General features: G+C 42.9%; 1 protein-coding gene across 8 annotated transcripts in view; it reads left to right on the top strand.

Annotated features, from left to right (window-relative positions):
* DMD (dystrophin) overlaps window positions 1-17,385 on the top strand; it is a 2,221,918-nt gene that overhangs the window by 2,197,756 nt on the left and 6,777 nt on the right. Inside the window, exon 28 of one of the 8 annotated variants that reach the window (XM_019523948.1) lies at window positions 9,538-9,569. The exons of the other annotated variants lie outside the window; for them this stretch is intronic. Coding sequence (XP_019379493.1) covers window positions 9,538-9,569 — 32 coding nt within the window. The remainder of the gene's footprint in view (window positions 1-9,537; window positions 9,570-17,385) is intronic. 8 annotated transcript variants of the gene reach the window in all.

Raw genomic sequence — 17,385 nt, 5'->3', positions numbered from 1 at the left:
CATTATTTGGCCTCCTGGTCTCCAGTTGACCCACACACCCAATGCAGCATGCACCAGAGACAGGTCCTACACAGAGGGCCCAAGGCACAGTGTCTACTTTGGGATCGGTGCTGCATGTTGCACACACGCAGGGCCAGTCCAAGACTCTCCCCCACGTGCCAAATCCAGCTCCCCCTGCCGGATCAGTCCAGGAGACCTGAGGCACAGGCAGCCTTCACTCAAACTGATCTGAGACAGGCATCACATACAGTGCGGGTCCTGGAGCAGATGCTGTGTGCGGTGCAGTTGTAGACCTGCCAGAGCAGGCACATTAGTGAAGGAAGGGTGTCCTGGACTGGCCCTGCATGGGTGCCACGTACAGTGCAGGCACATGTGCAACATGTCACGGGCCCTGTGCACAGGGTTGGTCCAGAGCATGCCACTTGCAGTGTGAGTGACCCCCACATCCCAGATCCAGGACCCGCTCACTCCCCAACCTGTGCTGCATGCAATACCCACCCCAGGCTGGGCTGTAGCAGGTGCCATATGCAGCACAATCCTAAAACATTCCCCATGGGGACGGGATCTGGCATGTTGGCAGGGAAGGTCTGTGGGGCTGATCTAGCCCCCAGGGCCAGCCATATGCTGTTCATCTGGTGCATGGACCAATGCCATGTCCATGGGGCCAGATGAGTTTGACCGCCCTGTATTATGCGATGCTCTAAAAGAGATTGCAGATAAAAATATTACAAACAAAAAAAAAGAAAATATCTGAGGCAGATCTCCTGCTAAGCCATAGACAGAAAAACTAGAATACAGATGTTTAACTAGCAGTTTGATGCTAAAGACTGAGTCAAAGAGTTAAACATGTCATGAAATTGTACATGTAGCACATCAGTGTAAGTGTACCACTCTGAAATCATTCCTCCACTCTGTCCAACTTAAAAGGACTGTGTGTATTTCCCTGACTGTGAAGCCAAGGATGCTATTACTAATTGTAAGCTGCCAACTTCTTTAAGAGGGAAAGCCATAGATGATCAGTCTCTCAGAAATGATGTTGGGAATGCTCAGAGTACATACAGCACAACCTCTACAGTCCCTTTGCCAAATTTCTAACACAAAGCTCTTTCTTTCCTCTCCTTACTACCTAAAATATCCCCATGCTGACTACTTTGTTTTGGAAGTCTACTAGGAAAAAAAGAGGACCCATGAGGCTCAAGATTTTCCCTACTTCTTCCCTTCCACTAAATGAAACTAACTAGAGCTAATGGAGCTTCCTGGAAAACAGTTGCAGCCAGGAAGTAGGAAAAGTCTCACCATAAGACACAGGCATGTTTCACACGCAGTTGCATTTTATATGCTGCCAATAGGCGTTCTGGGATATGCCTTTGGCATATGGAATGAGGTGGCCCCAACTGAAAGAGCAAGTAAGTCTCAGTCAGGTTCCTCTGTTTCCCTAGCTATGCTTAAACTCATTTTCATGCTGGGTAAGTTTTGGGGTTTTTTTTATTGGTTGACGAGTAATGAGGCTTACCCTCCACAATAAGATAGTCTGAATGAGCTACCTTGCCACACAGCCCATATCCCTGGATTTTCAGTGGTTGTGTGATGCATCTGACTTTGACATTTTCAGTTAGATATTTTTCAGTTACTATTAATTCTTTTTCAATGCTAACTCTTAACTGTTGTTCAGCCGAGTTCACATTCCACAGATGCATCTGCAGCAGCCCCATTCAGAACACTAATTGCTCTGCAACATCCGATCTGTCTGGATTCCTGTTTGTGATCCCTGAATTTGCAGACAGCAGAGAGGAAAACATGGTTGAGTGGTCTCACTCTTGAGTCACAAGGTGTTCGGCCACTGAGATGTGTGACCCTGTGCAAGTCACTTGACAAGTCTATGCCTCACTTTTCCCATGTGTAACATGGGCACAATAATACATACCAACATCAAAGAAGGGCCTTGTGAGAATTAATGGTGTGTGAAGTACTCTGGCAACAAAGCTGTATATTAGGACTGAAAGGGGTGGAAGCATTGTTTTCTTTCATTTTTTAATGAGCCTCACGGTAATAGAACTAGAGTAACGGAACTCTTAGCAGTAAGCAGAACAAATTTATAAAGGATAAATTTTCTCATTTGATCATTTTTACTAGAATTATAAAACTCAGAGAAGAGGAAATGTAGCAGCTTTCATAGCTAGAATTTAGAAAAAATATTTTATATAGTATGTCATGATATACAAATTAAAAGATAAGTTTCGTCTGGCTTAGCTAGGAGACGCCATGTGTAATGAAAATTGTTAAAGAATTTAAACAATGAGGGGGCTAAGAGAAGGCTTTTAAAGACTTCCATGGTGATTGGGGTTAGGACTGATTGTATTTAAATCTTCACTGATGACCTAGAAGAAGGAGAAAACCTCTCTGACCCCAATTTATAAAACATTTGGAGGAGCTGTAAGTCTCAATGAATCGGGACTATGAGGAAGCCTACTGAGTTTGCAAACTGCAAAAAAAGAGATTTGTTCAGGGGGAAAAAGAAATCCAAACTGAAATTTGCGTGGAATGGCATGGAGAAACTTGGGAGAGAGTAATGTTGAAAAAGACCTAGGGCTGTTAATGGGCAGTGAATAAAATGTATGTTTGCAGTGAGCTAGGAGCTGCAAAAATAGGCCAGTTTAATTTTAAGCCGAATACACAAACTCATCATGTCACAGAGGAGTGAGGCACTAATCCTCTTGTACATGGCGGAATCTGGAAGGCTGTATTCCATTTGTGTCCCACACTACCAGAAAAATACCAACAAACCGGAGGGAGCTCAGAATGTGGGCCGAGGGGGGATTGATTTATGAGGCAAGATTAAAAGAACCGAATGAGCAATAATAGAGGCAGACACAACTGTCTGGGAATATGTGAAGTCTTCTGACACAAAGAAGAAAGCAAATCTACATGGTGGGGTGCACAGAATCATGGGATGACATTTAAAAATAGAAAATTTAGCCTAAATATCAGGAAAAAACATCCTGAGGGTGAGAACCTGCAAGGCGGAGAAATAGTCTCCCAAAGGATATAGTGAAAGATGTTATTTGAGGCTTAAATGGAAATGTATAATGGGGATTAATCCTCAGTGTCAGGAAGATGAACTCATTTTTTTGTTATGCCTTTTCCATTCCTATCTTCTGTTAGTAGTCATGTTCAGAAGGGCATCAGAATTTATCATTGATTTTTAATTAACTCCAGCACCTTCATTTTCAAGGAGTTTGCAGCTTGTAGCAAATTATGAAAGCTTCAGGCCTTAGCAAGACAACCTTGGACAAAGCAGATAATATCCTTGCTTACCTGGTTATAACATTTTTCTTTTTTTAATTTAACCTTTCATAGTTCTTGGCAGATTTTTAAGCATCACAGAAGGACCTCCACACCCCTTGCAGAGCCAATGGTTGGTGCTGAAAGCAGTTTAATTTCTGCAGTGGGAATTTCTGCTGAGTACCTGATGATTGCTTTTCTTAAGGAATTTTCCTGTCTTTTGAATCTATAAGGTTTCCCATCCATACTCCCTTTACTGTGCTGCTCTCAGCAAATTCACAACTGCTGCAGCTGCTTCAGACAGCTGCTATGCTAACTCAAAACAGATGTCAAAGCCAGAGGTCTGACATTTAGTGGAAATGTACTATTAAATACCACCTCAGTGGTTTATTTAACCCTGCTAGATAATGGGCCACAGAGGGAAATGTTTTCACACTGTACTTGTGTGCAAATTACGAAGTCTTCAGGGAGTATATGTACAGTAAATAGAGAGCTTGGCTTGATAGAGAACAGTAGTAGTATGTGATTTAAAAAATAAGGGACAAATGCAGTTCTGTGGACAATGAAACTACCATGTATTTAGCTACATCTCATTTTAAATGTGATTGGTGGTCATGGCTTGCAAATGTTATTTGTGAATGAATCAAAAAAAGCAAGCCTGTACCTAATCCTCAGTTAATTGAAGCCAGTGACAAAGGCCCCATTGACTTTCAAGAGTGCAAGATCTGGGGCTTCAATAGGGGCAAGGAGATGGTATTCTTGTTAGTTAATAGATGGAAGAACAAAAACCCTAGACAGAACTTAAAATTACTTTTTATGCCAAAATTAAGTATGATTAATGTGCCACAGTCCTTTACTGGAATGGCTTCCTAGGGCAGCATAATTAGGAGAGTTATAGTGAGCCCAGAATAATAGATCGAAAAGAGCATTGAAAATAAATGTATCATTTACGAGTCCACTTTTATTTTTTTAACCTTGTTTTCATGTGTACACATGCTTTTTTCAGTCATGGCTATTAACATATTTTACAGCTAATTCCCCACTTACAGCACTGCAATAATTTTCATTAATTTGGCAGCAAAGTGCCCTGCCTTAGTGTTTGAGTGCTCCTTTCCACATTCTTAAATTACATTCCACGTTCCACAATCAGTAGAAGAAACCTCTGAACCAGCATACACACAGTGAATCTCAGCACTGCTGCTTGCAACTAATGGCCGTGATATACTTAGGATGTGTTAATTGTGCTTAAAATGCAACCATCTGTACTCTCAGAATTTAAAACACATACTAAGTGCAATGGTATTGTAGCAAAGTTGTGAGTTTTTGTGCAAGGAAGTATCTCCAGATTCTATTAAGTAGTACATGATCAACTAGCGTTGGACTGCTCCACAAAGGTAAAGGAGTTCAAGACTCAGGTGCAGTGTGAGAGGTAGGACTAAGAATCAGTGGATTGTTGGTCCCAGCACTGCACTAGAAATAATTCAACATTGCTAGCAGCAGAGACGTAGCTTGCCCAATGGATTGGCAAGTGATACCCTCTCCTGCACTCAGCTCCCCATCACTCCCTCCATTTGCCACCAGCTCACCCCAGCATGCCAGAGATGGGTGCTCCTGCCTGCTCCACCCAGCATTTGGGAAAGATACTAGCTCTTCAGTCACCCCAGGAAGCAAGTTGGAAGAATGGTGTTTCCCACTTTTGAGTCTCTGACATGATAGCAAAGCATAGCAATGACTTAGCCTTAGGTGGTGTTAGCTTTTGGAACTAAAGGTGCCTGCCTCCTTTGGCTTATCAGGTCAACATATTATTGTTTGAGAACATCGTAATGAACTTCATGAGAACTTTAAAAATGCATTGTCCTGAAATTCATATTGTTTGAAAATGTTTTTCTAAGCCAGCATGTTTTTTAGTGAGGAGGACAGGGTCAGGATGAAAGATTTCATTTTAGAACATGGTAAGCTGATACCTTTCCCTGTATATAAAAATGTCAGCGTATATGTACTAGTTAGATTCTCAGCTTATCCTAATTCAGATGTTAGAAAACCCTTTTTTTTCATTACATCTGGGGACAGAAGGTGGATCTTTGAATTCTGAAAATGGAAACTGGCAAATCAGAGTAGAATTTGGCTGTGGCATTTGGAAGAGATCTGAGATTTCTAATTTGTCAGAAAATGTCCATGTACAATCAAGCTTTTGATTAAGTTATTTTAATTTTTTACTTTTACTGATGTGTTCTCTTTATTCTTGAAAATGGTGTCATCAAAATATTTGTAATGTAGGCTTCAGTCCAGTGAAGAATAACATACACTATGAGTATTCCCTTGTACACTAGTGACCAGTCATGGTGCATAAAGTTCAAAGGACTTTGAGCATGTCTTTGTTGGATTGAAACTTTAGATTGTCAGTATCTGGGATGAGCCTCCAGAATGGAGATATTTGGGGGCAGAGCCCATTCTAATATTATAAAAGCCTTTCTGTCTGTCCGTAATGCTTTATTCATGCTCTGATTGGCTGTCAAACAGCCAATCAGAGTGCGAAGAAGCATTTGGACAGGTGGCAACCTGCTGTCTTGATGCTGGGGACACAGGGGATGGAGCAGGGGGCTGAGGCCAGCTCAATCCCCATCCCCTGCTCCCTGGAGATGGTGGCAATGGGGTGGCAAGGCCAGCAGCATTGGCCTCACCTGCCCCCCACTCCCTGCTCCGTGCAGGTGGTAACAATGGAGCGGAGGGTTCCCCTCCGCTTGCTCCTTGGAAGTAACAGCAGCACCAGTGGCACAGGGGTTGGGGGAGGAGTGGGGTCAGAACACCCTGGGGGTGGTGAAGCCACCAGTACTGGCCTCAGCCCACCCCTCCCCCCTTCCATTGTCACACCAGGGAATAGGGGAAGGGAAGGGCCTGGGCCCAGCACAGGGGATGAGGGGAGGAGCAGGCCCACCGCAGCGGTGGGGGGCAAAAGCAGGCTCAGGCCCATGCGGTAGCAGGGGGGAGGGGAAGGGAGGAGCGGGCCTGGGCCTGAGTCTGATCTGGCAGCAGCGGGGTGAGGGGAGGAGTGGGCCTGGGCTTGGGCCTGATGCAGGGGGGCGGAGAACCGAGCCTGAGCCAAGGGAGAAGCAGGCCTGCCGTGGCGGTGTGAGGGGAGCAGCAGCCCCGACCCAACATAGCAGCGGCTGGGGGAAGGGAGGGGAGGAGCAAGTCTCCTCCCCACCTCAGGCCCAGGCCCGATTTTCCCCAACCCCTCCCTGCCTTCCGTTGGCTCTGGGTCCACTCCTCCTGTTTCCCCGCCGCTGCCAGGTTGGCTCAGGCCCTCTGCTTCCCCCGCCACAGTGGGCCGGCTTCTCCCCACCCTCAGGCCCATTCCTCCCTTCCCGCCGCCACTGCAGCAAGGAGGGGGGAGTGGGCCCAGACCCCAACAGCAGGAGGTAAGGTGGGAGCAGGCCCGGATGTGGGGGGGTGGTACAAGGCTCCGTCCCCGCCCACTCCCCCTCCCCGTCATTCTTGATGGGCAATTGGCTAGTATCTTCATATATTTTTACACTACTTGGAGCCCTGATTGTGGTTGATGTCTCTAGGAGTTACTGCAATACAAAGTGTTTAAAAGTATTATTATTGTTTTTATTACTCATAGTATTAGAAAACAAATTTTCTTCATCAGTGTTTACTATGCAGGCCCCAGTCTGAACCTCTTGATAGATGTATATCAATTTTATCTCACAGAGTTCTGCATGGTGGGAGCTGCTGTGCCACATTTTGCTCAGTTAAAGTATAGTATTTTAATAACCTGACCCCAAATCACATGGGGGCTATACTAGCAAATCAACATTTGGTGCTTGGGCCTTTGAATCAGATTCTTGATGTTACTGGCCCCATGGATGTGGATTTATAAAGTAAGCACAATGGATTTCCCTCTTGTTTTGTGGAGAGAGGGGAACATGGAAGGAATCAAGCAGAAATTAATACACACTGTACCCATGGCACTGTACAGAAACCTGTTTAGACAGTCTTCAGTGCAATAGAGCAATATGTCAAGTCACTCTAAACAAGCCAGTTTAAGTACTGGAAGCAACCTAGCCACAGCAGCCAGGAGGTCTTACATGGGCTAATTTACCCTGCTGACATCTAACCTGTGTCAGAACCCCGTTTCTTTTCCAACACAGTAAGATTCGAGCGAAGAACAAATATTTGATGGACTGGTTGATTTTCTTTGTGTTGTTTTTTTTATTTGTTTTCATGATGAGAATGCTTATTAGGATGGGGGAGGGAGAAAGAAGGGAATATATCCTGTCACATCAAGCATAAACAATTTGCCTTCACTGTAAAGTCCCTTCATAGCCTATTTGCCCTATCATCTCTAACTGACCATTGAGATATTGACTACTGTCTCAGATTGTCCCATGATGCCAGCCTCCCTTGCCCACTTGTTAAATATTCAGATATATAAATGCTTCCATGCTTTATCTACCACTGCTTCTCATGCTGTGAAGTAGCTTCCTGTAAACATCTGCAAAACAACTTCATGATCTTCCTACCAAATTGTCCCTTAAAGCTCTGCTTTATCCTGATGCCTAGAAAAAACTGACAGCAGAAGTTATGCTGCTGATATAAGGCCATTATTTGTCCTCTCCATCACTATCTTATTGTTTCTTTCTTCTTCCTTGCTCGTATGTAATCATCTCTGGTTTCATGTTGTATATATACCTCAGTCTCTGAGGGAGATCTGTGAGGCATAGTCTGGGTTTTTGCATTTGTGTTTGTACATTGTCCAACTCTATGATGTCCTGCTCTACAATTGGATCCTATAGGTGCACTGGTAGTACATGTTGTTAAATGTGATAAAGCAAAAAAGGAACATAGTTTTTATTGGCATAGTTCCTGTGGAAAAGATGAGACTGTGCATATAGTGTACTCCATTTCAGGACCAGACAAATAGGGTATGCACTTATTCAGACTTAATGTAAATAGCATGTAGTGCTGTCAGTGTTATAGTATATCAGACCTGACAATGAGTTCCCATTATTTTTCAAGGTTTATTATATTAACTTTTTGGCAGTTCTGTCCCCTTCACCCTTTCTGTGTCATTAAATGGACTATCATAATGTTACAAAGTACAACAGTAGGGCTAAAAGATGACATGTATTTAAGTAGTTCATGACTTAAACATTATGCAAATAACCTGTGTTTGGTCTGATGAAAGCAGTAGGCAACAAATGGGGAATGGCATTGTGGTGCTGGTCCCAATATTATGCGTTTACTAGTGTGTAAACAGAGTACATAAATGGACATTAGTATTGATGGAGAACTTGATTTTTCTTTCTTTCTTTCTTTTTTTTGTTTTTTGTTTTGTGGGGGGTTTTGTTCAAACTAAAACACTGGAAGAAATTCAGGGTGAAAAAAAATGTGCCTCCTATCAAGGCTGTGAGATCTTTGATCTTCTGAGTGCCAGTAATGCAGGTTTAAGATGCATCTAATTTCTTGACTACATCAATACACTTTAAAAACTGTGGGAAACCTACTTGATTCTAACCAATTTCTAATCATTCTTTTCTTTCATCATTATTAGAATAAGTTCACCTACTTTCCTTTTCATCCCTTATTTGCCTGCCCTCATCCTGCTTTATAAATGCATACATCCCTCTATGTGTCCTCAGCAGGCTTCTGGAAATGCATATCAACCACCTGGGAGGGCTTTACATAATCTTTAATGTGTGAAGCAGAATGCTGTAGCCTGCTAATTTGAAAGTCTTACATTTTAGGTGCAAAAGCAGGATATTCGTTTCAGAGTAAATTGCACAAGGTCTAAGTGCATTCATTATGAAGTCAGGGAGGGAAATTTTTAGACTAATGTTGGCTGATAGAAGGACTTAAATCAATAGAGCCTTCATGCACCCTTAGAAAATGAATTCAGAACCTTTGTGCAATTCCTGTCCTCAGCAAATGGCTCTAGTAGGCTGATTGCAGAGGAAGTTTCTACAAATGTGTATTTGCCAAACTGAAAACAACAGCAAGAATTTTTATATTTTCTTCTGCCCAGTTCAGTTACTCTATTATCTGTGACTTTCAATACACCACAGTTCTTTGGTTTGTTTAAAAAAAATTACACTGATTGTTGTTGTTGTAGTTACTATTACATTATCTCTGTATTAAGTTCCTAAGTGGAAGTTTTAGTGTCTCTCTCAGTTATAAACTATATACTTATGTGTGATTTTTTGTTTTTCTTTCCTGATTCCTCTCCTTCTTGCTCTCTCTCTCTTACTAAAGGAAGAAATGACCCTGGAAAGCCAGTGAGAGAGGTTAGTGAGATTCAGGCTCACTGCCATGGCTTCTGTTTGTCACATCTTGCTTCCTGTGTCTGGCATTTGTGTGACAGCAGTGTGGGTTTTTTGCTGAGTGCATTCCACAAGTGTGCTGTAACATACAATACCTCTCAACTTCTGATGGGGAAAACACTAGAATAAGACTGTGCCTTACCTCCCAGTCCCACCAAGGGAGAATTGTAAGGAATGGGAGGAGAGCAGACCATGAAAATTAAATCTTTGTGACATATCTAGGTAGAATTAGCCCACATGTAAGCAGAACGTGTGTGTGTGTGTGTGTTTATGTTTATATATATGTTTATATATATATAAACACACACACATACATAAATATATAAGCTGTATCTAGCCATGTGTGTGTATACCTCTCTATTGATCGATCAATCGAAAAGATATACACACACTCTATCAAGAAATTAAAGTAAATAGGTTTTTCCTTTAGAAAACTGAGGGTTGAGAGGTATGTGAGGCTCACAATTCTTTTTTAATTTGCACAATAAAGAATGCTACTAACATCCACCAGCTCCACAATGCTGCATTAAAATATATAGAGATAAAGGTGTTTGCTTATGTGCTTTAGAAGTGATTGGTATGATGGAAATGGATTTATATAATGGTATGAGCTTTCAGAATTTTTACATTTCTGCCTGTACTGAAGCAAAAATGTTTTGTGTGGTGTTGTCACATTACCTTGTCAAATATTTCTAGTGGTTTTATTCTTACTGTTAAGCTGCTCTTCAAATCTCTTGCCAGGTATAATGCCTGAAAGAGTAATTGCCGAATAAAATTGTTATTAAAGATAAAATATTCAAACGGTGCTATGGTGCCATCACAGATCACAGTAGGATGACCTTTCATGCACAGAAGATGCTTATTATGAATGAGGTAGGAATTAAATGGTAGCCTAGCCCTGGGAGGTACTGTACCCAGGCCTGGAACTGCATACAACTATAGCAAAGTCCCTTAGCCATGCATGCTACACTGCGTAAACTGTGCTTTTCTCTCATTGGGTGTACCGTGGGGAAACTGATATACTCTGTTTCCATCATGGGCTTGTACTTGATTGATTAAAGTTCTCAGTGGGCATGTCTACATGTGCATTAATGCACTATTGCTACTGCACACTAAATTTACTACCTCTAATGCGAGGTACTAACTAAATGTTCGGTGGCAAGGGCGCATGGTCTTTTATGACACTTAATATGCAGTAGACTAATTATCTTGTGTATTAGTGCATTACCGTGGCTTTTGCCGTGACACACTAATACACAGTAGAATTAGCCTACGGCACATTAAGTATCTTGTGTAGAGACACCCAGTTTAAAAAAGCCTTCACTCATAGGAGATTAGTCCTTGCTTATAAGCTAAGAAAGAGTATCTGACACTTCATCAAGCAAATTGTGCTGGCTTAGAAATTCTGTAGAAATTATTTGGTATTTGGTTCTTCTAATTTATGCCTATTAAGCTTGAGCAAAACAGGCCTTTCCTGTTGATATTTCATTGTTCTCTGTTATATTTATGCATGTTGTTAAAAAAGAGAAAATGTTGCATGGGTTCGTTTGATAGTCTTAAACCAAAAAAAAAAAAAAAAGGTTTGCAAATTCCAGTGAGTGAAATGCCACTAACTCAATCCTGCAAAGTGCTGTCTCCAATGAAATGCTCAGCCCTCTCAACTCGTGTTTTAACTGAAGAGGAACGAAGGGTATTCACCAGTGTGCAGTGTTGAGTGACAAAGCAAGTTTCTCTTACTCAGTACATATGCAATGATATGTGCAAAAAATCTTTGTCATATCTGCGGTTTTGTCTTTCTGGCCAGGTTGTGCAAAGCCAGACGTGCAATTAGAAACACGGGCCCAGATTTTGATCCTGTTGTTCATAAGGGTGCACCGATAGAGATTTTTTGGGCCTACACTGATAGCTGATTTTTAAGGAGGCATATCAGCCAATACCAATCTGATTTCCAGTACGCAGCCTGGCAGCTTGAAGAGCAGTGTCTCGCTGGTTAGTCTGCTGTGATAGAAGGAAAGCGCCATGTGGGGGCAGATTGAGGCCCCTGTGGTAAGGGAGGGAGTAGGGCAGGGTGCGGTGTGCGACAGAGCCATGGCTCATCCAGGGGGCACAGGGGGGAAATAGCTCCTGTTGCTGAGCACACCCCGGGAGGGCATGGAGGACATGTGCCCCACCCTAGATCTGTGCAGGATAGGCTGCCACTGTGGACTGGGGCTAAGGCTGCACCAGGCTCTTCCCAGCAGGGTCTTGGCTGGGCAGCGCTGGGAAGGAGGCTATGGAGAGGGGGCTGTAGGCACCTCAAAATTTGCTGTAGCCCCCCCCCATGCCACCACCCTCCACACCCCAAACACAGCCTGCCCCAGCCCCCGTCAGGAAGAGCCTGGCACATCCCTGGCCCCAGCCTGCAGGGGTAGCCTGCCCTGCTCCACACAGATCCAGGGAGCACATGCCCCCTATGCCCTTTCAAGGTACGTGCAGCGGTGGGAGCTGGCCCCTGCCCCGTACCCTCCAAACGAGCCATGGCTCTGTCCCATGCCCCGCCCTGCCCCAGCTGGGCAGCACCAGCCTCAGACCTGGCCCCTGCCCCAGCCCCATTCCCTCCCTCAATGCGGGGGCTTCAATCTGCATACCCCCCCTCCCCTTCTCTCCCCTCTCCCCTTCCACCACAACAGACTTACCAGCTGGACACAGCTCTCCAAGCTGCCAAGCTGTGCTCCTCTCCACCTCTGTGCTGTGCTGTGGCTGCACACATGCATGGGGCATTTATTGGCCACATTATCAGCCACATCAGGCAAAAAAAAGCCAATTTTCAATACAGTCAGTTTTCTTTATATTGGTGCTGATCCAATATTGGACCAAGGTATTAGTGCACCTCTAATTGTTCATTTTAGGTAGGGTCTTTACCCAATGAGTTGTCCCATGGATTTTAAAGTACCACACAATTATGAAATAAGCATATTCTGTTGGGGTTTCTTAATTTACTTTGCATCCTCTTTTCAGTGTCAGAACACCCTGTTCCTGTTTATTTTTGTGACAAGCTACAGTGTGAGATTCATATTCCATTACTGTAGCCTCACCAAAGGGCCTTAATTCCAGTACAGCCTTTAAAGTAAATTCAGTAGATACAATACATATCATGCTGTATGTGACTAGAAATAATATAGTTAGCATCTGCAGAAATATACTGCTCTCCTACTTCCATGGCAAATACACATGTATTCATATTCACTCTATTTTACATGACTAGGTTAAATTAATGCTTTCCATGTCCATGTTTCCCTCTATTGTTACATTTCAAACTCAGTGAGATGTTTTCTAAACAATAGTGTTGTTTCATCCTTTCAGTAGTTCTGGCATGGAGGAACGTTTTCTTCTTTAATCTGATATTTTAAAAAATGATGTAATGACTACATTGACAGCTCAGTTGTATTGAAAGTAGCAATAATTCAAAGCAAAAATCTGTAACATGTTTTGAACTGTTCTCTTTTTAAGTGTTTTTCAGGCCAGTGTTTTTCCCACATTAATCTTTATGGGAAATATACCAATCTTGAGTCTTGGAGATGCTAGTAACCAAGAGCGCAATAGAGAAATCATAAAAGTGTAAAAACAGTCAATGAATTGGAGCTGGAAATAGGTATTAGAGAAGATATGTGTATAATGTTTCGGTGTCTAAGGAAACCATGCTTATATTGTCCTCAAACCATTATGGTCTAGATCAGGGGTTCCTGAACTGTGGTATGCATACCCCTGGGAGTATGCAGTACATCTCTGGGGGGTACATGGAGTAAATTGGGTAATAGTGGATTTACCTTTCAGTATAATAATAATTAGCATTTAAGGGGTTAAAGTATAAAACATAGGCTGGTAGGCGTACACAGGCAGCTGGTAAATCTGGAAGGAAGCACACAATAAGAAAAAGTTTGGGAACCTCTGGTCTATATTGTCACAGCTCTAACCAGGGGAGGAGGAATCCAACCTTTTTCTCCACTGCACAGTTGAAAGAACACAGTTCAGATTGTAACTGTAGCCAATAAAGAGGTGTGTAAGAGCTATTCTAATCCCTGTCCACCAACCCACAAGCTAAGGGACACAGCGAGTGATCCATTTTGCTGCTCACTGTAGGTAGCTGAGCACACAGAAAAGTATTCATAGGAAAGGTAACATATGCCCAATCAAGGGGAAGGTGGGGAGGAACTAGAGTTCATTCTCTATTCACCTTGTTGCCCAGTTACAGGAGAGTCTTGTGCATGCCACAAAACTCAGCCCAGAGCAGTGACAATTGTTCATGCTAATTGTGCTTTCAGTGCTAATGTGCCTATTAAAGTAGTGGGAAAACCACTGGGAAACTTGAAAAATGGAGGAAAACTGAAGCACAGTAAATAGTATTAAATAAAAAGGTGTAGTGTAGTCGTGAACAAAATGTGATGATATACTTTGTACTAAAGGGGCTTTTTTATTTCTACCTCCTTGGGCCAGCCTATATTCTTGGCTTTGCTACATGAGAGTAAATATGGCAATTACAGAATTACAGCAGCAATAAAAATAATTACAATACCCCATATATTATTTTTGTATAATAATAGAATACGTGTTGGAATCTGGCTGTATAAGGGGTTTATGGTCCTCAGGGCTGGATGTCTGCATAAGGCATTCAATATGCTACATTTTACATTTGCTTATGCTACAATTTAGAGAGAAGTTAATTATAGAAAGTATTTTATTTTTAATTGTTTTGGACTGAGATGAGGTTATTGTTTCCAGTCCTCTGACTATAAAATAAGATTGCCTTCATTAGAAGTCCAAGTTTGTACATAAGAAAAAATATTAAGGCTATTCAAAAACTAATTTATCATCTCATGACCCACCAGGATTAGAATGATGATAAATGTCTTGAAAAACTGGACTCTCACCATTGTTTCTAGAGATAAGGTACCTGAATTTAAAATTGTCCATTAAAATTCTCAGACCCTTCTTTTTCTTTCGGGCCCATAATTTTGGGCAGGTGAGAATGAAGAAATGATTTGGTAGTAGGTTTTATTTTTCAAACTAAAATAGAGGCTGCTGGCAAGACTGGGGTATTGCTGGTTATGCAAATCAGACCAAATTTATGCCAGTAAAACCTTTGTACAACAGTATACATATGCATTTGAATGTGTCAGGTAGGTGGAGCACACAGTGACAGCTACAGTTCTGTTTACATGAGCATCTGCATTCTAAAAGTTATTTTCACTTGTTTACAGCTTATTCAGAAGTCCATTTTTCATGCCGAAATTTTCCAGGACTGAACTCAACTTGAAGATGATTTATCTCTTAGTTTAAAATTGAGCAAAGATGGTTCAGTTGTGTTTAAGTAAAGAGAGAGTAGCAAAAATCCCTAATCATTCAAACAAAGTTAATTTGTAGAAGGTAAAGATACCACCTCAGCCACCCAAGAAATGGAAACCTTAAATTACATATAGCAAAAAAGGAACTTGTGCAAGCCTTTTCACACAGCTTTCTCTTACTATAATCGTCAGCCATGGTGTGGAAGGATCATCTCCAGCAGGTGCCCTGCTACCTTATTCCTCCTGTTCATTCAGAGCTTGACCATTTTGGTAGCTATGTGGGAGGGTTGCCTAATGGTGTAAGTTATAATGGTCCACCACACAGTAGGCCGAGGTCCCAAGTGTCATTCCACATAGGCCACAAGATAGCTGCTGGATGATGGTCATTTTTGATCACTGTTGGCCTCAGCCATATTTGTGATACTAACTTCAGATGAAAGGAGCTTAATACCAGTTATCTATTGTGTGAATTGACTAACCCAACTTTTAGGTACTCCTGACTTCCAAGATGTCTTTTTATTGTTTTCATAGTTCTTAATTTGCCACCCTTGGCATAGAATGGCAACCTTCAGTGTCTGAGGCTCTGCCAGATGTGCAAGTAAAAGTATGATGAGTGATCCATACAATTGTGCCTCCTGCCAGGCCACACCAACATGGCAAGAGGCATGATTGCAGGACTGAGCATCAGATCCTATCATGCCTTCCTGCCAGTGCAGGGAGAGTCTGGGATCATGATCCCAGGCTCCCTCTGCACCAGCAAGTAACGAGCTCCTGTGGCTGAGAGCCCCCTCAGCTGGTGGGGCTCCCAGCCACAGAGGCGCACCATGCACTCCCACAGCTCAGGGTCCCATCAGCCGGTCTGAGCTCCCAGTGGTGGGGGCATACCATGAACCTTGAAGCTGGAAGCCTACAGACATTCAGTTAGTGGCATCATAGGAACCAGCCACAAAGTATATAACATTCTTGAGGAATGACTTTGTGGCTTATTTCTCATTTTATGATGCCATTAATTGACTGAACATATGGCCAGGTTACAACTTTAGAGGTGGTGACAGGTTAATTATGTCTTAAATGTAACATGTGGCAGGGACCTAAGAAAGAGAATGAAGTGAGACTGAGCTGCTTGCCTCATCCCAACTCTTTCTTGCTGGCTTTGCAGACTGCATCTCTTTTACTTACACTTGATCTAATCTAGATTTAAATCACAAATGAAAATGAAGTTATGGTCTTCTCTGGAATCCTACTGTGAACATTGCAGAACAATAGCATTGGCAGACTGCTTCAGCAGCTCAGGCCATCAATATATTGGAGCTAGAACAGATGAACCCTATTGCCAGAATTGCATGTAGAAAATGACTTGGCTGTACTCTTCTATAGTGCATCTTAATGATATTACCTCTTTGCTTTTATCCTCATTGAATTCAGTTTTTTAAAATAAAGGAGTTAAAATGTTAAGTTAGTGAGTGACTTCAGAGTAAGCTGTTTGCCCATTAGGCTATTCTGATTCAACTATTAGAATTTTTAGTCTGCACTCACTTTGCATGCTTATCACCCAATTAAAAGCAGGATGGATCAGAATGTGGAAGTACTGTCTACTAAATCCATTAGCCATAGATCACTTTCAGTGGCAAACCACCAGCCCAAGGCAGGAGTTTGTCACATATGTCAGAAAGTGGAGAGCTCTTTGCGATTCATCCCCCTATGCCAGGGATGTCAAACTCAAATGAGTTGGCAGGTCTAGTCTAGACTGTGGAGCTTCTTGTGAGCCACGTGACCCACCTTCAGGTCCAACCCAAGGTGACTCCATCAATTTGGCCAGCACCCTAGGGGGGTTACCATAGTTTCATAGTAGCTAGGGTCAGGAGAGACCTGAACAGATCATCTAGCCAGACCCCTTGTTACAGGCAGGAATGAATGCTGGGTTCACAAGACCCCAGACAGGTGATCATCTAACCTCTTTTTGAATTTGCCTAAGGTAGGGGCAAGGATCACTTCTCTAGGAAGCTGGTTCCAGATTCTGGCCACCGTAACTGTAAAATATTGCCTCCTGATCTCTAACCTATCAGCTTATCACCACTGTTCCTCGTCACCCCAGGTGGTGCTGGGGAGAATAGGGCTCTTCCTATTTGCTGATGATCTCCCCTGATGAGTTTGTAGGCAGCCACCAGGTCCCCCCTCAGCCTCCTCTTGCTGAGGCTGAACAGGTTCGGGTCCCTTAGTCTCTCCTTGTAGGGCCTGTCCTGCTGCCCCCTCACCAAATGGGTGGCCCTCCTCTGAACTCTCTCCAAGCTGACCATCTCCTTTTTAAATTGCGGCGCCCAGTACTGAACGCACTACTCCAACTGCGGCCTAACCAAAGTCGTATAGAGGGGGAGTATCACCTCTCTGGACCGGCTTGAGATGCATCTTTGGCTGCATGACAAGGTATGGCTGGCCTTGCTGGCTGCGGTCTGGCATTG

This window comes from Gavialis gangeticus, unplaced genomic scaffold (genome assembly GCF_001723915.1).
Source record: "Gavialis gangeticus isolate Ggan-Ray unplaced genomic scaffold, GavGan_comp1, whole genome shotgun sequence".
NCBI classification, from domain to species: domain Eukaryota; kingdom Metazoa; phylum Chordata; order Crocodylia; family Gavialidae; genus Gavialis; species Gavialis gangeticus.
Note: the sequence above shows the minus strand (reverse complement) of the source record. Positions and strands in the feature narration are given on the sequence as shown.